We start from the raw sequence: 23,077 nt of genomic DNA, 5'->3' as shown, positions 1-23,077 counted from the left end.
ATAAAATCATTTTGCATCCTAGGAATCATTGCCAATGAGTCCTTACTCTCCAACCAAGACATATTGGGAAGATTAAAGTCACCAAGCACAATAAGTTGGTCAGTTTCAGTAAGCAACAAGGAGATAGAATGTATGGCGGACAGGTGCAGTAGATACACGTTAAATTCAGAGCCGGGAGATATATACGAGCAGGTTAAAAAAATGTTTCTTTTTGGGAAAGATAATTTTACGGAAATAAATTCAATACCTGATGATTCAGAAATATCAACAAACTCACAAGTTAAATTGGATTTGACTCCAATAAGAACGCCTCCTCCTCGACGGGTCTGACGATCCTTCCGATAAACAAAAAAGTTATTAGACAAAATCTCACTATCGTGTACGGATGGGTTAAGCCAGGTCTCAGTGAGTACAATAACATTGGCCTCAAAAACTGAACTATTTATATAACGCGTAGAGAGTTTACTAAGAAGCCCCCGAACATTCTGATAGTAAATTAGGAAATTTGGTTTTTTGAATTTATATCAGAGCTGGGCGCCGACAAAGAAGTCATGGAAAGGGAGCTATTTTTTTTTATATATAATAATGGACAATTATATCAGTAGGCCAAAAATTGGGGCAAAGAAGTTTAGAGAACAGCCCGTCCGGAACAAGTATTTTAAATGACGAGTAATCTCTTATCTGTTTAAAATTAAATTTGGTGATGTCAATACCATTTTGATTGGGAAGGGATAGGTTTGTGACAATATGGTGCATAACGTCATTAACTGTTATTGCTGCATTCAACCTAGACACAAAAATAGATTTCCTAGGTACCATGACAGTGAGTGGTACCGCAGAAGAGAGTGCAGGGCTATGCGTGTTTTTCCTAGGGATCATGCTAGTAAGTGGGACAGGAGGAGGTGCAAGGGTATTAGCTATAGGCAGTACAAGGTGCGGCAGAGCCCCGGAAGTGGCAACAGCCGGTGAACGGTTAGTAGGCCTTAATGACTCAGGCGAAACTACAGTCCCCGAATCTGGCAGCGATTGCCCCGTGGCGTCATTCGATGATGACTCGATCCCATTGGGATCATCCTCGTCGCACGACACATTGCCTGCAGTGGGGCTGGGAAGAGAGAGGTTGGTCGAGAGATCTGGAACATGTAAAGAGACATTAGGCAGTGTAGGACTACGATTTATATTTAATGAAGATTGACTTAGAAGAATCCGACCTTTAAAGTTGGAGTCGCAGACATTAAATCGACTTAATAAGTCCGTAAATCCAGCACGTAATGCCTGGAACTCCAGCTCCGTTTGCCTCATAAATGCTCTTATATCTTTTTTGATATGTAGGCATGTAGGGCACGTCCAGTCCAGGTTAGCATTAGATCTAGTGCGATCAGCAATTTGGGCAGCACTATGCCCAAAGTCTGCACATTTTGCGTGCGCAATGTTCTCACATAACCAGCAACTAACAATTGGCTGCCGAGAAGTGATTTTACCAACAAATTGGCAACCAACAACACAGCAGGCAGACATTGTTTACAAGTTGAGGTCAGTTAAATGTAGAATGTAGAAAAAGTAGAAAAAGTAGGAAGCTTTAGATGAGTGCCAACAAACAGCTGTGTGGCTTTGCAAAACGCAGAGGAAAGATAAGAAAAGAGAGCGGTAAGACCAATTCAGCAAAGACCCGTTAACTCGAAAATGAGAGCCGGTGACTGAAGTTGGGAGAATGTAGCAGAGCGAACGGTGCGAGAGAGCGCCAAAACAACAATGTAAATAAGAAACAACAACAATGCACAAAGCACCAGCGTCTTTAACTATTATCCAATATAATAATAAAGATAATGGTTTTAACACAAATAACTAATTTGCATGCAAACGGCGGCCTCAATGGCCGTAATGTCCAGGGATGAAAGGTCAGGATTTAGCCGAGAAACAAAAATTTGTTTCCGTTGCGGTACACAGGTGACTGTTTTAGGTATCACGCATGTGACAGGTTTTGGTACTACGGCATTTACGGCAGCACTACCAGTTTCAGTCGGTACTCCGGACGTTAAGTCAACATGCGGCGTTGGAATTATTATTGTGTTGTTTATAACAGATTTTTCGGGCGTCTCATGCGGCAAAATCTCGCGTCCTTTGCATTCGGAAACCGAATCTTTTTTAGCTTTCGATCTCAGTACCATTTGTGCGGCGGCTGAGATCGACTGCTGTGCTGCAGACCCCGGATCGCCAGAGAGAGTTACACTAGCGGCTACCGTGGGTTGTCTATCGACCGCGATCTTTTTACGCTTAGGAGAATCGGTCTCAGATAGCATACGGCTAGTGAGCTGCGACTCAAGCGCCACAAGCAGATCCGTATTTCTACGGCTGTTCCGGATTAATTCCGTAACAGTGCTTTTTGTAAGCCGCCTGGGTTTCATAAGCAATGCATTCATCACAATAGTAGCGCAAGCCACTTCTCATGTCGATTGCATCGCGTACCAGGCCGGAATAGCCAAGGCATTTTGCATGAAAAATATTTTCACACGAATGGCACGGAATGCTCTGTTGTCCAGCCGAAATTAACGACTTGCTTTTCCTTAAATTGCAGACAGCCATTATCGCGATATTCCGAACCACAGTGCCAAGAGAATAAAGCTACGCAAGTAAAAGAGTGAGTTAGAGAGCGGGAGAAAATGAGCGGGAGTAAGTAAGCTGGGGGAGCGTAAGTTTTAGATGTTACAAAAACAAAGTTATAAGCCGGAGAGCGGGTAACTACCGTTTAGACACTTACCGCTCCAAACAGCGTTTGGAAGAAAAGAAGAAGGCAATTAGAAAAAAACAATAACAACAAACTCTGCACAGAGATTAGTCGTGCAAACTAATTTTGTTAATTTAAACACAAAACAATCACTATGCACTCGCGAAGCGAACGGATGTTGTTAGGGACATAAAAAGTTATATAGACGTATGAAAATATGAATTAAACCCCGATGGTTTATGGACAAAAGAACAAAAATTCGGAGCGCAAGACAAAAACACGACCGTTCACTGTAAGAGTAAGAAATATCTTATGTTGTCCAGAAATATTCTTTGATATTTTTCGACCAGCTTTCGGTGGGTAATGCCGCATGCTGGACTTCTTCATCTAGGTCGCAAAACTTCTGCCAGAGATCGATTAACTGATTTAGCTTATCGGAATAATTGCCGTCTCGGTGGCGTCATTCGACCGAATCCTTGCCATAATTGTTTATGAGCTGTTGGATCAATACTTGAAGCTCATTTTAGTTGCCTAGTAATCGATTGTGTAAGTCGATTCTTGTGTGACTTCTTTCATCTATGAATGAAGTAGAAATAATGTGTGTCTTGGAAACGAAGAATCCTGTTAAGCCAGTTAAAGCTGTGTGTCCTGTGAAGCTGGATGAAGCTGTGAATTCTGTGAAGCTGGATTAAGCTGACGATCCTGCGTATCCTGTGAAGCTGGATGAAGCTGAGTATCCACTGAAGCTGGATGAAGCTGACGATCCTGTGAATGAAGTTGAGTATCCTGTGAAGCTGAAAGAATCTGTGAATCCTGTGAAGCTGGATAAGCTATGGTTTCCAGGGCGTGTTGATGTAGTGTGAGCTTAACGGAACGGTTAGAGGTTCAGCTTTTGGTTGGAAGTGGGTTGCTGTAGTGTGATCCTTTGTTGGTAAAGGATCACGTCGGGGTCACCAGTGTTTGTGCCTAACCATAGTTCATTCCTGTCGGCTGTTAACGAGATTTCACTAGCACGTCACACAGCATGAAATAAGGTGGCCTATTCGATGCATGAATACATATCCATCGCTCTCGCCCTCTGTTGAATATGCTTATTATTTATTATTGTTTATTTATTATGAACGGTTGAATAATTTTTGGCATGTATGTATATGGGTATTGGTAATAAAAGCAAAACATTATTTAATTTTTTTTTTTTAAATGTCGGCGCCAGACGGGTTTTAGGGTTAGTGATCCTGATCAAAAAAATATAAATACTTTATGCTTTTCGACGAATATAGTATACCCATTTACAAGTAACGGGTATAAAAACTGCGTGGAATTGTCCAAAATTCACTTGTAACTTTAAACTCAAAATTTTTATGATTTCTAAAACTTTAAAATTTCTACTTTCCTTAATTTTATTTAAGGTATAATTCAAGTTAAGATTGCTTTGTTTTCTTTATGTGTTATTTGATGGGTTTTGTTGTAGGTGTGAAATAATTTGTTTCTTAAATTGCGATGCGCTGTTTGGAAGCTTGTTCCATAATCTTATGACGTGAATAAAGAACTGGCGTTCAGAGAACAGGGATCCATGTCATATTTGAATTATGTCATCTTCACGAGGCTGAGAATCAAAGCGTTTCAAATAGGTAACTCCGTTCTTTAGTTAAAATATTTTACGAGTATATGCAAGCCTAGTCACATGATTGAATCGGTCAAGATTGAACACGAAACCTGGCAATACTGTTAAAGGCGCCTTTTATTTTTTGGCAGGCAGAATCACAATTCGCAAATATTTCGATGCCATAAAAAAGTGTACTAGGCAAGATTTGGCGATTTGGTATAAACGAACCTTTGTGGCTAAGAAGTTTTTCACCACAGAAAGGGATCTAAGTATTCCAAGTGTCTTCCCCACAGCTTTGTTTAGGTGGTAGTTCCAGCTCAGTGTATTATTGAATGTAAAAACCAAGTTATTATCTTCCTGGACATATGTACAGGGTTGCCCATATTCGACGGACCCATGTTTTTTTTTTAAAAATCAAAGAAAAAAATAAAAATTTGGCGGTTGGCAATCTTAATCATTTAATTTGTTCCAAGTAGATTTGTTTACATCAATTTTTGAATGTGATATCTTTCAAATGGCCGCCTCTGGCGTTGATGGCGTATTGTGCCCTTTTTGCAGCATTTTCCATCGTTTTCGCCAACATTTCGGCCGGAATAGCGGCTATTTCTTCACGAATGTTGTCCTTGAGCTCTTCTAGGGTCCTTGGCTTGTTAACGTAAACCTTTGACTTCAAATATCCCCACAAGAAGAAGTCAGGCGGCGTCAAATCGGGCGAACGCGGTGGCCAGTCCAAATCACCACTTTTCCACATCAAACGGCCCGGAAACAATTTCTTCAGAAAATCGATTGTTATGCGACTTGTGTGCGGTTGAGCGCCGTCTTGTTGAAACCAGAACTGCCTTATACGCTTTCGACGAATAATTGGCATCACAAAATTGGTCATCATGTCGCGATAACGCTCCTGGTTGATGGTAACAGCATGGCCATTTTCATTTTGGAAGAAAACCGGCCCAATGACCGTTTTCGAACTAACGCCGCACCAAACTGTGACTTTTTCGTCGTGAAGAGGCACTTCTTGAATCTTCTCAGGATTTTCAGTGGCGTAAATACGGCAATTTTGCTTATTTACGGTCCCATTCAATGTGAAATGGGCTTCATCGGACATGATAATTTTGTTCCAAAATTCATCGTCATCTTCGGCCATTTCGATGACTCTTTGGGCCCATTCCAATCGACGAGGCTTGTCCGTAAGCAACAATCTTTGCGTCAATTGAATTTTGTACGGGAACAAATGCAAATCAACGCGAATAATCCGTTGTAAAGTGGACCGAGCCATGCCCAACTGCTGAGAACGGCGTTTTTGGGATGTTCTTGGGGACATCTCAACACTGGCTCGTGCGGCAGCGATATTCTCGTCCGATCGCCTTGGTCGACTTTTATTTGGCCTCTTCGGATTAGAAAGAGCCTCACCAGTCGTAAATTTTTCGTATAAACGCTTAATGGTGTTCTTAGAAGGCGCACTTTTCACATTTTTTAATTTTTAAAAAGCACGTTGAGTTTTCACAATTGACTTGTTCTGTTGAATGTAAATTTCAACTATTTCAGAGCGCTCGCGTGGCGTGTATTGTTCCATGGTAAAAATCTGCTTGGACTGACGCTTCAAACGCGGTATGTCATTAAGCGATCTGGCATCTCTGTCAAAAGTTATGGCGTCGTCAGATGGGTCCGTCGAATATGGACAACCCTGTATTATACATACTTTATAGAGTCGGTATAATCGAGTTATCAAGAACAAGGGGCTGTAGGGAGTCAATGTTTACTTTATTTTAGAAAATTATTAACACTTTGATTTCTTAAGATTGAGACCAATGTCGTTTTCTTTCGCCCACTTACTTATTTGAACTATTACACATACTTACCCAATCAATCATTCTGTTAAGAGGACGGCTCACATAAATATCATATAAATACATTATATATAATTCATACCATCTGCGTTCTAGGGCCTACGCCCTGGGGTGACATTAGGCAAAAACACTCTGCTGCTGTCGACGTCCGCAGAGGTCGGCGCAGCGCACAAGACTACTGACGAAAACAGCCAGGCAGGAAAGAGAAACAGATATTCGTAGATTTCCCTCTCTTTGTTGTCTTATAATCTTGTGTTTTTTGCCATTAACGAGCGCTCGCGAACAGAAGGGTATATAGGTAGGTGGAAGCGTTTCCGACCCCGTAAAGTATATTGTAAAAAGGTTGACCGATTTTAAGCACTATTTGGTCAACGTTTAATTTCCCAAAATATATCCCAGGCAAGGAATGGATTTTTACGACCATCAAGTCAGTGTGTTCTTTTTATTTCCGTTGTTTAAAAGAGAGTGTTTCTTCAGTTAGAGGTTCGCGGCTGCGCTGCCTACAAAATATCGGCAGCGGCCAGCAGAGGCCAAATAAAAAGGAATGGTGAACCGAACTGATTTTTGTGGTCTGCTCGCTACGAGAAGCGTGCGGCTAGCTCAAAAGACTGTATGTTTGTCACACCAAATTTATATGACGTGACTGCCTTGTAGAGAAAACACAGGGTTCGAATGGTAACAGTGGGTTTTATTCTCGATTTATTAATACAGCGGGTATGTGGCTGGGCTGGCCTCGGTACCTCCTCGCTCTGGTTCTACTGACTGCTGATGTTTCTCGTCCTGGCCTGTCGACGCGTTGACTTGACGACCGCTGGCTCCTGTGTCATGAGATGCTCGTAGTGGCCGCCTCTGCTTGCTTGCCGCGCTGCCTCGGGGCCTCTTGTCGCGCCATCGACTCGCAGAGAGTTCGGCCTTGCGGGCGGTGAACATGCCTTGCTCTGCAGGGCAACGCCTTTCGAGGAAATACCTGTCCCTTGCTCAGACCCGGACGGTCCCGCTAGGTTCTTGCTCAGATCACGTTGACAGTCAAGGCTAACGCCAGGAAGCTGCCTAGCCGCTCTCTTTGCTTTACGCCTTGCGCAGACGAACGTTTCACCAGGCTTCACCCTAATGCTTGACGTCCGCGACGTTCCTGCGCTCCCCAATGAGCTCCGCGTGGCGATGGTGACGTGGCTGCCGGTGATGTCTGCTGGCGTCGCTGTCGATGTCCTCTGCGCTGTTTCCTGTCTTGCGTGTCCTTGGGAAACCGCCGTTCCTTGATTTGCCAAACCGCTGGGTTTCTCTACTCCTCTTGAATGCCTCAACGGGTCGATCGCTTGTCCTTCCTGACTGGCTGACCTGGCGTTTCTGGCACTCGGTGTTTTGGGCAGTTGCTGTCGCAGGGCTCTACGCTGGTTCTTAAACAACTTTCCTACCCATCGCAGGCCTCTTTCGCTTGACTCTGGCAGACCCGCCGGGCGATTCGCCAGAGTGTGATCGTGACAAAGTTGGAAATCAAACGCCTTAACTTAGCTGTGTGATGCCTTCCGGACCTCAGCAACTTGTGTCTCAATTCGGAGATTTGGCGATCTTGCTCCTTGTAGGCTTCCCACGGCGCTGCTTCCGACGATTCGCCTTGTGGCTCCCTTGTAGTTTACTCGGTTGACTGACTGTTCACTTTGGTATTTTAACTGATCTTGATGGTTTGACTCCTCGTGATCGACTGATGACCTGCTGCCAGCGCCCTGCGGCTTTATATAGGGCCTCCGGGAACCGTTATTTCCCTTTTGCGCACGGGCCGCTGAATCTCTCCACTCCGGGTCCAAAGTCCGTGGATCCTGTTTGACCCACGTGTCCTTTACGCACCGCTTCCAACCGAGGTTCTGCCCACTGCTGCCGCCCCGCTGGTTCCCGTGATGCATGTCGCACGCCTGTGTGCCGCTCCGCTGCCGAGATGTGGCACTTCTTCTCCCGGTCCAAAGTTCACGGCAGAGTCCAAAGTCCGGTGGAGTTCTGTTATCCCCCTTTTACAAACGGCACTCTTCAAACGGCACTTGTTCATTCTCCGCTCCTTGGTCTCCAAACTCTCTTATACTCCATCCTTGGTCTCCAAACTCTCTTGTTCTCCATCCTTGGTCTCCAAACTCTCTTCTTCTCCAACCGCTCCTCACCACGCCGTTACTACGCGAATTCGCCGCGTATCTGGTAAGCAGCCGGCTATCTGTTGATGCTGCTGCTTAGATTTGTGGGACGTTATTCGACTCCTCACAATGGATATGCTCATCAGAGCTCGTAAAATACGGTCCACGGAAATTTCCTAACTGGGCTGCTCTTTTAAAAGACCCCAAAAAATGAGACTGACTAGCTCAGGGTCTGGGCAACAACCCTTTTTATACTCCTTACTCGTAGAGTAAAAGGGTATACTAGATTCGTCGGAAAGTATGTAACAGGCAGAAGGAAGCGTTTCCGACCCCATTAAGTACATATATTACACCAGTTTACAAAAAAAAATTGATTAAATACGCCTTTCAGGAAACCTTTGTTTTCCGGTAAGATATATCTCCCTGATTAAGGAAAGGGCACTTAAAATTTTTTCTATGGTACCAATTTTTTTTAAAGTGTAGAAAACGTTTTTCGCACTTTTTTATTTTCTGCTATTTCCTTGCTAAAAATATATGAAAATGATTTCCTCGTACCTGCAATCGCGTACTTTTTAGCTTACCCACCATAACAACTTGCACCAAATTCTTACGTTCCCCAACACTGAAAATTTAAAAAAATGTTTAGCGGCCGCTGCTCCCGTATACTGAACTTGGGTATATACGTTTAAAAATCTGTAAAAATTCGATTTACCAACGGATTGTCGTGATCAATAGCGCATATTCTCCGTTAAGGTCCAGCCTTCAAGAAATCAACATAAAACTAATTTCGGTTTTTAGGCGTGTATTTTTAAAGAAGCAATTTATGCCAGCGTTTTTGCATTTTTTCCAAATTTTTCAACTTTGACGAAGTGTAGCTTTTAAACTAATGAGTGGAACTCAATGATGTGTATAAGAAAGTTAAAGGGTTTATCACAACTCGAGTTAGAAAATAAAAAAGTGCGAAAAACGTTTTTTACACCTAAAAAAAAATTGGTACCATAGAAAAAATTTTAAGTGCCCTTTTCTTAATCAGGGAGATGTATCTTACCGGAAAAGAAAGGTTTCCTGAAAGGCGTATTTCATTAATTTTTTTTAGTAAACTGGTGTTTTTGATCAGAATCAGTAGTCGAGTCCGCCTGTCCGTCTGCATGTCTGTCTAGATGAACGTTGAGATCTAGGAAACTATAAGAGCTAGGCTATTGAGATTTGGCATGCAGATTCCTGAGCTTCTTACGCAAAATGCCACGCCCACAAACCGCCCAAAACTGTGGTTTTGATGCTGAATACTGAATACTGAATAATACTGAAATGTATTGTTCTCATCAATACCTATCGGTTGACCCAAAAAAAAGTTTGACACGCCCACTGTAACGTCCACAAACAGCCCACAAACTTAAAAAAATCGCAAATATGAACACGGATATCTCGAAAACTATCAAAGGTAGAGAATTGGGATTTCAGATTTAGATTCCGTAGCCTTGTACGCAGCGCAAGTTTGTTACACGAATATGACACGCCTATTCTAACGCCCACAAACCGTCCAAATCTGTGGCGCCCACAATTAATCCAATAAACGTTTGCCACGCCCACCCTAACGCTTACAAACCACCAAAGCCTGTGGCTTCCACAATTTTCATGCTAGAAAAAAATTATAACTGAAATTTATAAGTCGCGTCAGTACCTATCGATTTACCCAAAAAAAAGTATGCCACTCCCACTCTAACGCCCATAAAGCTTAAATATGTCTCCCGCCGACATAACCATATTTTGAGATCGCGTGTAGGTGGCGCATTTCAATCTCGCTTCGCCGCTTGCATACCTCAATTTCCTTTTGGTCCCTTTAGCTGAGTAACAGGTATCTGACAGTCGAGGTACTCGACTATAGCGATCTTCCTTGTTTTTTTTTGTGCTCCAGCTGTGTGTGTATATTTACATAAATATTCTTATACAATCCACTCATTGAGTTCTTCTTAGTGTCATGTAGTGCTATTGCTAATCTATTGCTAATGCTAATTGGCGTGAGGATCCGTCAATAGACTTATAGTCAACTAGTATTTTTCCGTTTTGTTACCTGGCCTTCAATCGCAACCAGGTGTCCTCGTAACCACCTTTGAAAAGGCGGTGTCTGTCAAAACGTTCCGCGCTTCACCGCAAAGAGGTCATTGCAGAACATGTAGCTTTTCACTGGCCGAGATAGTTTATTACGCACCAGTTCCACAAATAGATCATGGAACCGTGACCTGTCTAGATATTCACCGTTAAACTTAGGAATGCCAATTGGCGGAAGTGCAAGTTTAGGCTCATTGGATGGGCTCATCGTTTTCTCGAAGCAGGTTCATTTCGTATTCCTCATATAAAGTGTGGAAATGGCTTAGCTGCTGCGAGAGCAGTTTCGGCTTCGAATGCTGTTTTGAATCTGCCTTAATATGTACTTTTTACTTAATAAACTAACTAAGCTTTACCAATAAGTATTTTCGCTGAGGTTTTCGTATATCATTTATAAAATGCAGTGATCTGCTCGTTGCTTCTCAGTCTTTTGAAATGGTTCTGGACATTGTCGGCTCGATGCGTTCTACTCGTGTCTCCAAGACGTCCCATGTAAGACCTCACAATCTTATGGTCTTGATCCGTACTCGGTGTGGATATATTGTAGATGGCCTACGTTATCCTCCAAATCGGCCTGTTACGGTCCTACCGGGTTCCTTTGTCGTTCTTTCTCAGGATCGTTTTGCTGTTGTTCGGTTGGATCATCGGTATTGGTGTAGGGACGGTCTGATCCGCGGCGTTCTCTTGGTGGAACTTTCTCTTATTCTAATTGTTGCCTATAGAGTACCACGATTGCTGTCAGAAAAAGCAATATCACGAGCCCTGCTGCGATTTAGATGACTTTTACATTGTTCACGTCAAAAGGCCGTTTAATTTCAGGAGGCAGTGTCGAGCGGCAGTTTTATCCAGATTTTTACATGTCGCGCGCTCGCACTGCCGTCCGCTCTCCCTCTCCATCTCTCCCCTAAGTCTGCGCTCTGCTCTGCAGCGCTTAAGTTAAGTTAGGCTTAAGCAGTAATTATTTCAAAGTGTACAAATAAACACCTATGCACTTCGCGTAAAAACCCCAAAATGTTTTTTGCATACCATTCAATCTTGGGGCTTCATCTATTTTCAGCGATCAAGCCACCCCGCCCCAACATTTCGGTCCTTCGAGCCGGATTTCAAAATCCTTGGATTTTCCTCTCCTGGAGTTTCCTTTGATTTTGTCCCAGCATGCTTGAGCCGCTCCAGATAAGTTCCACTTACTATAAATGCCGGTCACACAGCCAGTTTTTCGAACCGTAGTTCGACTAACTTTCTGTATGATATATTGTCTAAATCCAAAAGTGATTAATCCGACGCAACGGCATTGAATATATGTATTACCATTTCGTTATTTGTGCCCGACAATATTCCAGTTTCCTTTGCCCACAATTGTGGGGCTCGTCTAGGATCCCGCTTATCTCCAATCTTGTTTAACATATACACAAAAAGATTGCATCAAATTAACGATGAAAACACCCAGATTATGCAGTTTGCTGATGATTTTATGATAATTTCGTCAGGAAAAGCATTCAATAGTACGGTTGACAATTTGCAAAACAAACTCACAGATTTCAATCTATTACGTAAAGCCAAGGGTTTTTCTTTTAACCAAAGAAAATCGGTGGTAATTAATGTTGGTAGGGGGTGTAAAAATGTAGTGAATATAGCTGTGGAGAATGTGGCTGTGCCTAATCAAAAAAGGGTTACTTTTCTAGGTAGGATCATATCTGAAAACATGTCACATAAAGAGCATGCCAAAAAGATAAAAGCCGATACTAAGATCAGCTCAAGAATTCTTCACTACGCTACTAAGATCAAGTCTGGGTTGAAACCCAAAGTCAGTACAAATCTTTCCAAATCATTTGTAAGAAGTAAGCAGGAATATGCCATAACTAGTATTGCGGACATGGGCTGTGGAGCGAACAAAAGCTTAGAGATTGCTCAGGCTGGAGCTTTGAGAAGATTTGTAGGTGTGCCTCCTGGCACATGTAAGCATGAAATTTTTGTCCTTGTCGTTGTGATGCCACCGATATTCATTCTTACTGTCAAAGAATTTTTAAAGTGAAAGCACAAATCCCCCTGCTCTTCAAGGTCATCTCCGGCTAAAACAAGCTACACCAACACTATAAAGAACTTTCAATTCTTTTTCGACAATACCAAGCTACGCGACCTGTTTTATGTTTCCAACAAGAACTGTGTAAATGAAAAGGTTCTGGGCAAAAGCAAAAATTAATACTCATTTGAGGAGCTCTGTGCCTTATATGGGGAAATTATTGAGAAATACACCGGTAATGGATGGAAAATAATTTTCACAGATGCGTCTATAGGTCCTGTCTCAAGTGGCATTAGGATACTATAAATGTCCAGTGGGGTTTCTCACACTTTTAAATTTGTGATATATCTCATAAATCCAAGTACAAAAATCTTGTGATATTCTGTAATTGGCTTGGGGCTATTAGTTTAATCAATAACAAAAAGTCAGAAGCGTACATGATTCAAGAGATACACAAAACAGTTGACACGATTAAAAGAACAAGTGTACAACCATGGAATCAAACCTCTTAAAGGTTTTCCCAAATATACCAAAAATGTCATGGCACCATGATCTAAAATAGAATGCCAAAAGTATAAAAGTTTTGAATAGTACGAATATATGTGATCCTTGTATATGCTGAGCATATGATCTTTGAATGCCAAAAACTTAACAACATTCGATCCGAATTCCAAATTTTTAAGTACTATAAAGATTTGAATGAATTATTTGAAGGCGAAGTTTGTATACCCTTGCAGTTATAATTATTAAATTTAATTCGAAATTCTTAAAAATACAAAAAATGATATTCCCAATAGTATAAGATAATATGTTAAAAAACACCGAAGCTATAATTTGTTTCATATTAATTTCCCACCAATTTTCCGATCGTTCCTAAGGCAGCTATATGATAAAGTTGTCCGTTCTTGATAAAATTAAATTCAAAATTCAGAACTAATTAAAAAATTTTATTTCCAAGCGAAGGAGGTTATATGTTAAACATGGGAGGACGCTATAGTCGAGAAACTCGACTATCAGATACCCGTTACTCAGCCAAAGGGACCAAAGGGAAATGGAGATTTGCAAGCAGTAAAGCGAGATTAAAATGCGCCACCTGCCCGCGATCTCAATATATGGTTAAGTGGGCGGTATACAGGTTTAGGCGTTATTTTTTTGGGGTCAGTCGATAAAGTTAAAGTGGGCGTGGCATCTTCGCGTAACAAACTTGCACTGCGTACAAGGCTACGGAAAATCCCAATTATTTATCTTCTATAGTTTCTGAGATATCCGCGTTCATATTTACGATTTTTTAAAGTTTGTGGGCGTTAAAGTGGGTTAATCGATAGGTATTGATTACGGCAATACATTTCAGTTAAAATTTGTATTCTAGCATCAAAACTGTAGGAGCCACAGTTTTGGGCAGTTTGTGGGCGTTAGAGTGGGCGTGGCACTCTACTGAAACAAACTTGCGCTGCGGAAGAAGCTCAGGAATCTGCACGCCAAATCTCAATAGCCTAACTCTCATAGTTTCCGAGATCTCAGCGTTCATCCGGACGGACAGACAGACGGACAGACGGACATGGCTAGATCGACTCGGCTAGTGATACTGATCAAGAATATATATACTTTATGGGGTCGGAAACGCTTCCTTCTGCCTGTTACATACTTTCCGACGAATCTAGTATACCCTTTTACTCTACGAGTAACGGATATAAAAAAAAGTATGTAGACAATTTCGCCAGCGCACAGTGGGTCAAGGGCTCACAATAAATGTTACTTCCAAACAAACAAAATTAAAGACCGTACATAAATACGATCATCCGATAAAATAAATATTTATTGAACCTGCCTATCCGACGGCTCCCTCCAATCGACACAGAGGTTTTTTCTGACGATTTTCCGGGACCTGAGCTTCCGACCTGCCAATTTCCTCCACGTCCAGTCCAAAGACACGAATCGAGTGGCAGAATTTCCAAAAATAAATTCCATCAATACAATCGTAGTTCCAATGCCCAAAGGCTGCGATCTGTGTTTGAAGAACAACCACCCCGTGCGTATATGTCCACGCTTTCTACAAATTACGGTAGACGATCGCCTTGCCTATATCCAAAGGAAGCAGTTGTGCTCCATTTGCTTTGCAATTCCCAATTGCCAACAATTCCGGGATTCCACAAGCGCTCACAACTGTTTCACTTGCCAAGATCGGCAGCGCACGTTGTTGCGTCGATACAGCGGCGCTACTACTACGCTGCTTCCATACGACACTACAAGGCCAGTATCCGCTTCAATTCCACACACAATATTGTCCCATTCAGCGCAAGTTTCCAGAGCACATGATCCATGTTATCTTCTCAGTACCCCGTACAAATAGTCCCTCCTACGAATATTCCATATTCCGCCTTGGATGGCAGACGTACACGAGGTTTTAAATCCTACCAATGCCGAGTCTGCCAAAAGATCCATCCTCTAAGGAAGTGCCTCCACTTTCTGCGGCTGAGCCCCCTGAAACCGCTCCAGGAAGTACATATTCAAAAGTACTGCTCCAATTGCTTGGCTCACAATCATTCCAAGGACTCCTGCCGCAGTGATCATCACTGCCACAAGTGTGGAAAGGGCCACCACACATTAGGACGACCGATCTTGACCGATGGAAGTGAATTCCATCATACTCCTGAGCCTACTATCCTAAAGTTCTAGGGGTGTCCTCGCAAGGGGGGGAGAATTTTCACGCCAAAAGGGCGTTTAATCTCTAGGGGCATTGTCGAGCGGCAGTTTTATCCAGATGTCTACCTCTTGCGCGCTTGCACTGCCCTCTCCATCTCTCCCCTTAGTCTCCGCTCTGGAGCGCCAAAGTTAAGTTAGGCTAAATCAGTTATATTTTCAAAGTGTCCAAATAAGCACCCACGCACGTTGCTTACAAAACCCCAAAGTACCCTGTGTTTTTGCGTATTTTCGTTCTTGGGACTTAATCTATTTCAGCGATCAAGCAACCCCCCGCCCCAACAAAAGCTATCGTACTGAAATCTTCCCAAAAGTCTTGAAACGAGCCGAATGGGACAAATAAATCCTATAGCTCCAAAAAGAATGATCTCAAAGACTACCTAATGAAAAAATGTTTTTAATTCTAGTCGTACCTTTTGAAATCAATTTTAAAAAATCGATCGACTATCATACAGCTGCTATAGGAACAAACGGAAAATTAGTGGAAAAATAATTTCAGTTTCGTGATTTGTAATGGAATATTTTTTTAAAAATGTAAAAAAAATTATATCTTCGGTGTTTCTTGACATATTAAACTGTAATCTATGGAATATATTTCTTTTAATATTTCAGATCTTCGAACAAAATTTAAAAAAAAATTGGACGACATTATCATATAGTTGCCATTGGAAGGATCGGATAATTAATGCCAAAATAATACAAAGACTGTTATATTTCGTTTTCGGTAATCATATATGTATCGTAGTAAAAAAAAATGGAACATTATCGCTTTATCTTTTTTTTATTATTATTTAAGATTTACAAATAAAATTTGATAAAGATCGGACTACTATATCATATAACTGCCATATCCAGAATCGTGTTAAGTTTGCCCTCCACATAGAAAGATTCACATAAAGAAACAACGACGAATCTTCAGTCGGGAGGAGGGGTGTATTTAACTGAACAGACTCAGACTGGTAGAGGTAGAAGAAAATGCAATTCGGCAATTCTCGGGTGTCGCTGGCAAAGTGCAACAGCCGGACGTTGACACCCAAGATAGCAGATAGCGAGAAATAGTAATCCTAGGTGGGAATACCTAATAGGGCCGATCCATACCGGCAGCCAAGTAAAAGCTATAATCTGGTATAAAGGGGTGACTTCCGAGAATCGTCCAGCTAAAGGCACTTAGGCGACTAAAAATTTCAAAGAGAATGAGCTGTTGGCGTATTTTTAGAGTTTGTGGTTTTTTTAAGGCTTGGCAAAGTATGGCTATAAACCTTTTTAATTTCTACCAAACAGATTGGCAGCGAATACCTCGATTGAAAGCGCTTTATAGTAATATTGACTGTTAAAGACGCTAAATACAGATTTATTTATTTGGATATTGGAGCATGTCGAAGTGATGGGGATATATACCCATTTTCTCATTGTCACCTTTGTGGCTGGTAATGCATTTCCGTTGCCGAAGCGCATTATGAATCCGTATAGTTTAAGAAGCTCGGTAAAGCGGAGCATGAAGAGTCGTAGAAAGTCAATTTGGCATGCTAAGCCATAAGCTGATGACCGAACTCTTTTGTGTCATAAAAAAAATGTCACTGCCGGTTGCTTACTCCACAATTACCTCCTTAGAAGTCCATGGGACAATGAACATATTAATCCAGTGCCTAATTCTGAAGAATTTTCTCAATTTCGTAGCAGAGTACAGGAATATCCAAAATATGTGAGAGATAATAAATAAGTTGATCACCTAAGTCCTAGTTGTTTAAATGAAACCGTTTGAATTTGTGCCTGGTTTTTATTTTACTTTTTTTAACCACAATTTATTCCTGTTTAAAATCTTTAAGGAATTCCTCATGGATCAAATAGGTAACCACAGGATGAAACAACATTTTGGTTTTATAGATTGATCTGGATATTAATCGTTTCCTTCGATTCCTTTAAATATCCACCTGGCATCTCCACTAGAGACATATTTTCGTTTGTCTTCTGTTTTCCCTTGGTGGGGGCTTAAGGCCAATACAGGCATGCGGTCGCCAAACTCTCACTAAACTTTCACTTACGACTTTCAGGAGTCCCCGTGTTCTGCTCCTTTTTTTTTAATCGTAGGGAAGCCGGCTTACGTAGAGAGGTCCACGCATTCTTGCATTAGTATTTGAAGTTATAAATAATAATGTTACATAAATATCCGTACTTGCCAGTTTTCTCCATAGTTTCGGCAATGAATTCAATGTTCTAAGCTGGCGAACGTATTCGACAACAATTAATTAATAAACGCTCTAGGTATTAACTTAAATTATTCTTTATTTTTGTTAGTTTTAACAGAAGTTGTTGTTATAAACCGTAGTATTTTCTCTACCGCGCGTTAGACGCTTCTGCGATCGTTGGAGTTCGAATTGCAACTGCTCCGAGAGCGAACTTTCGAAAGTCAGAAGCAGAGAGAGAGACTTAACAGAAGCTTTCGAACGAGTGGTGTTCGTACCCAAGGGTGCTCACATGACAAAAGTTGGGAACAGTACCAGGCGCTCTGTAGCACCCACTGCAGATGAGAATTGCTGATCAACATATTCTGCGTCTCTTTAATTCACCGTCTCACTATCTCACCGACTTAACCGCTTACTAACCCGCCCATGCAGTCAGCACATTTTGCAGTGACAGCCCAGCCAACAACGCAAACTGCTACCATAATCAAAATTCTCTGACCTACTCTAGAATATATCTCATTTCACTATTCATTACACTAAACTTCCGTGTTCCAAGTAGTATATAAACATGTATAAATTCAAGAATAGTTCAGTTATCAACGCAACTCATCTCCGCTGTTCTACTTCCTACCTCTGATCGCCCTGCCATCAAAGCGTCCCCGTGCCAGCGACAAGTGCTTATAACCCCCTTATCCCGAAGCGCGACCCAGAAGTGTCTACTTCGGTTAGGCACAAACACTGGTGACCCCGACGTGATCCTTTACCAACAAAGGATCACACTACAGCAACCCACTTCCAACCAAAAGCTGAACCTCTAATCGTTCCGTTAAGCTCACACTACATCAACACGCCCTGGAAACCATAGCTTATCCAGCTTCACAGGATTCACAGATTCTTTCAGCTTCACAGGAGACTCAACTTCATTCACAGGATCGTCAGCTTCATCCAGCTTCAGTGGATACTCAGCTTCATCCAGCTTCACAGGATACGCAGGATCGTCAGCTTAATCCAGCTTCACAGAATTCACAGCTTCATCCAGCTTCACAGGACACACAGCTTTATCCGGCTTCACAGGATTCTTCGTTTCCAAGACACACATTATTTTTACTTCATTCATAGAGTAAACCAGTCACACAAGAATCGATTTACACAATCGATTACTAGACAACCAAAATGAGCCACAAGTACACATCCAACAGCTCATAAAGAATTATGGCAAGGATTCGGTCGAATGACGCCACCGAGACGGCTATTATTCCGGTGAGCTAAATCAGTTAAACAATATCTGGCAGCAGTTTTGCGACCTAGATGAAGAAGTCCAGCAAGCGGCATAACCCACTGGAAGTGAATACGATTCACGACTAGTAGACTTAAGGAGCTGGTCGAAAACTGTCAATAAATATTTCTGGACAACCTGCCGACTGGAAGGGGGTTTCCGAAGGCCCCAGGGCGAACTTCGGCCAACATCAATATTACAACAGGAAGTCAAATCAAGAGAGACTGCGATTGACACGGTTATCCGACAGTTGCAGAGAAGATGCAACGAATTGGAATCATCATCATTAGCCTGTAATACTCCAACGGTCACCCCAGCCCTACAAAGGCACCTGGACCTCCATTGGGCGCTACTGAGGAAAGCCCACGACGAAGTGGATAGCTCACCTGGGGCCGCAGATCTTGCAGAAGCAAAGCTGCTTAGAGAAAACGGCGCTCCATTGACCCTTAACTTGGCACTTCCGCCAATTAGCATTCCGGTGTTCAACGGCGAGTGTCTATACTGGCCACGGTTCCATGATCTCTTTGTGGAATTGGCGAGGAACGTCAGAACGGAAAGATACTAGTATTCGCCGCAAGAGAAACAAGGGAGAACGCTACAGTCGAGTACCTCGACTATTAGATACCCGTTACTCAGCTAAAGGGTCCAAAAGGAAATGCAGAAATGCAAGCAGCAAAGCGAGATTAAAATGCGCCACCTACCGGCGGTAGACAGATTTAAGCATTATGGGCGTTAGAATGGGCGTGGCAAACTTTTTTTTTGGGTCAATCGATAGGTATTAATGAGAACAATACATTTCAGTTAAAATTTTAATTCTAGCATCAAAACTGTAGGAGCCCAGTTTTTGGCGGTTTGTGGGCATTAGAGTGGGCGTGGCACTTTGGTGAAACAAACTTGCGCTGCGTAAGAAGCTCAGGAATCTGCACGCCAAATCTAAATAGCCGAGCTCTTATAGTTTCCGATCTCACCGTTCATCCGGACGGACAGACAGACGTGCAGACGGACAGTCGGACAGTCGGACAGACGGACAGACGGACATGGCTAGATCGACTCGGCTAGCGATCCTGATCAAGAATATATATACTTTATGGGGTCGGACACGCTTCCTTCTGCCTGTTAAATACTTTCCGACGAATCTAGTATACCCTTTTACTCAACGAGTAACGGGCCTTACATGACACTATCAAAAACTTAATGAGTACTCTTAAAAACCTCGATGTCAGCACAAAATCCTGGGATCTAATCCTGTGTTTCATTATCAGAAGAAAACTAGACCAGCAGTCTCTAGCTGCACTGGAAAATTCTGCGGATGCACCAACGGAAATTCCAACGTTAAGGAGTGTACTGGCGGCGCGCTTGCACGATGGAGACCCACCAATCAGTTCACAACTTTTTATTTTTACTTTTTACTTTTTATTATTTTTATAAATGACATTTGTGCCTGTATCCATTTTTCAAGCTTCCTTTTATATGCGCATGACCTAAAGTTTTATAGGACTGTCAGTAACGTAAATGATTCGATATTGCTTCAATCTGACCTAGATAGTATCGGTAGTTGGTGTTCCAAGAATAGTTTGCCTTTAAACCTTAACAAATGCCACATCGTTCGTTATGCGAAACGTTCTGTAACCATTCCATCCACTTATCACATCAATAACCACCCTCTCTCTGTTTTGAATGAAATAATTGATCTGGGAGTATTATTTGATGACAAATTTCTGTTTAATGAGCTCCTGAATTTTATATTACCACTACTAAGGGCTCTTAGATTGTTTAATTCTTTGCCTTCTAGCATTAGATTCAGCTGGGGGGCCAATAAATATATGCCAAGGCAAACCCTTAGGGAATATTTTTAAATTAATTTTCAATAATAGATTTAAGGTAATCATTTGTAGCCAGATAAGGATTTATCCACTGGCGATAACTAAATAAATAAATATAAAGGTTCCTTCCAGCTAACTGAATTACATACTGCAAGAGAAAAACCAATTAACTTAGAACTGAATTCTCATCAACTTAAAACCTAAAAGAAGTCGGACTGGAGAATGGCTTCAAACAGTAGGCATGGTGGGGACAGAACCAGGCGCTCAGTAGCAAGCACTGCAGATGAGAATTGTTGATCAGCATATTCTATGTCTAACTAACTAACCGTCTCACCGACTCAACGGCACATTGACCCGCCAATGCGGTCACCACATTTTGCAGTGTCAGCCCAGCCCACTACGCAAACAATCAAAATTTCTTGACCTGCTCTAGATTATATCTCATTTCACTGTTCATTATAACAAACTTCCGAGTTCCAAGTAGTATATAAACATGTATCCATATAAGAATAAATCAGTTTTCAACCTCCGGGAATAGAGTTCGTTATCCTACACTATCTCAACTAGCAGCTGTCCAAGTTAGCTCAACCTCAGCGCAGCTCCAGCATCGCCTGTGGTCCAGCATCGCAGTAACCATCGTTACCATTGTCGCGACGCGATCGTCCTGCCAGCAAAGCGTCCCCGTGCCAGTGACAAGGGATCTTTACCCTCTTGTCTACTTCGGTTAGGCACAAACACTTGCTATTTTTCTAGCCATTAAAGTATCATATTCTATCAAAATTCGACGAACAGGCAGCGTTAGTTGCTCTGAACTGGTAAATGTGACCCAATTTTGCTTAACGTGACCAGCATCCAACAAAACAAGCAGTAGCTAAGTTGGGAACAGTACCAGGCGATAAGTTGCATAGACTACAGATGAGAACTGCTGATTACCATATTAAATGTCATAAATCGACGTCTCACTAACTCACCGTTCGACTCGACGGCACACCCACGCGCCAAGTGGTAAACACATTCTGCAGTGTCAGCCGAGCTAACTATGCAAACTGTTAGCATAATCAAAATGCACTGATCGTGTCACCTTTCATTAGACAAGTAGTATATAGGCATGTAATCTATTTAAGAATAAATCAATTATCAACGCATCTTATAACTCTGCGGTTCTACTTTTTACATCCGGGAATAGGGCTCATAATACTACAATATATCAACTAGCAGCTAACCTACGTTAGCTCGACCTCTTGATTTCCCTTAAATCAAGAAAGCTGTTCTAAAACATAGGAAATGCTTAGCATAAACTTGAATCGCCCTACTAACAAGATAAAGTTCCTTACAAATAGAAATTATTTCCTAAAAAGTAGAAAGTCTAACGAAAAAATAAAATTTTTTTGCATTACCTTGTCTGATTATGATTTCCCTAAGCCCAAAATGATTCTTACCATAAAATATAAAAATATATTTTTCAAAAAATTATATATATTTTCTGCAAAATATAAATATTTGATTTTGATCCGTGGTACGGATATATTTAGTTTTAGAGCATGTTAGCGGCCGGGCTGCTATATCCGTGGAGCAGACGATTAAAGCGATTGGTTAGATATCAACGCATGTTCGAGACCCAATGACATCCTTTTTGATCTTTACTATGAATTTGAATGGCTACACTAATATAAATTGCATTAAAATGCATAGATACCTAAAACGCTATTGGTACAGAGTTATACAAGTGGAATTCACATGTTTTTGTCTGCTTTCACCACATGAATACAATGCTCGGCTTGCCAAACCCAATTTATGTGCCATGTCCGTCTGTCCGTCTGTCCGTATGAACGCTGAGATCTCGAAAACTATAAAGATTCCTAAGATTCCTGCGCAGCGCAAGTTTGTTTCAGCAGAGTGCCACGGCCACTCTAACGCCCACAAACCGCCCAAAACTGTGGCTCCTACAGTTTTGATGCTAGAATAAAAATATGAACTGAAATGTATCGTTCTCATCAATACCTCTCGATTGACCCAAAAAAAAGGTTGCCACGCCCACAAACTTCAAAAATTCGTAAATATGAATGTGGATAACTCAGAAACCATAAAAGATAGAGAATTGCGATCTCAGATTTAGATTCCGTAGCCTTGTACGCCGCGCAAGTTTGTTACGCGAATATGCCACGCCCACTCTAACGCCCACACACGGCCCAAATCTGAGGCGGCCACAATATTCATGCTAGATAAATTTAACTGAAATGTATTAGTGTTGTTAATACCTATCGCCCACTCTATGGCCCACTCTAACGGCAACAAACCGCCTAAGCCTGTGGCGCTCACAATTTCATGCTAGAAAAAAATGTTAACTGAAATGTGTTAGTCTCGTCAATACCTATCGATTGATCCATAAAAAACTTTTTCACTCCCACTCTAACTCGCATAACTCCTAAATCTGTCTACCGCCGTTAGGTGGCGCATTTCAATCTCGCTTTGTTGCTTGCATATCTCCATTTCCCTTCGGTCCCTTTAGCTGAGTAACGGGTATCTGATAGTCGAGGTAATCGACTATAGCGTTCTTCCTTGTTAAGTAATTAAAGTTTTCTATATTCCCCATCCCCCTCCCTTGCAGTTTTCATTTATAACGACAGTTACTTCACCTACGAACAGTTAACCAAATAACCATCATAAAATA

At 41.8% G+C, this 23,077-nt stretch overlaps 1 protein-coding gene across 10 annotated transcripts in view; it reads left to right on the top strand.

The window, feature by feature from the left end:
- The window catches only part of LOC139353985 (tyrosine-protein phosphatase non-receptor type 21-like), a 358,621-nt gene that overhangs the window by 190,778 nt on the left and 144,766 nt on the right, over positions 1-23,077 (top strand). The window contains exon 4 of one of the 10 annotated variants that reach the window (XM_070998188.1): positions 15,737-15,848. The exons of the other annotated variants lie outside the window; for them this stretch is intronic. Within the exon in view, the coding sequence (XP_070854289.1) occupies positions 15,737-15,848 (112 nt within the window). The remainder of the gene's footprint in view (positions 1-15,736; positions 15,849-23,077) is intronic. 10 annotated transcript variants of the gene reach the window in all.

Source organism: Drosophila suzukii (genome assembly GCF_043229965.1).
Source record: "Drosophila suzukii chromosome 2 unlocalized genomic scaffold, CBGP_Dsuzu_IsoJpt1.0 scf_2c, whole genome shotgun sequence".
In the NCBI taxonomy this organism is placed as follows: Eukaryota; Metazoa; Arthropoda; class Insecta; order Diptera; family Drosophilidae; genus Drosophila; species Drosophila suzukii.
The sequence above is the reverse complement of the archived record's forward strand: the minus strand, read 5'-3'. Positions and strand labels throughout refer to the sequence as shown.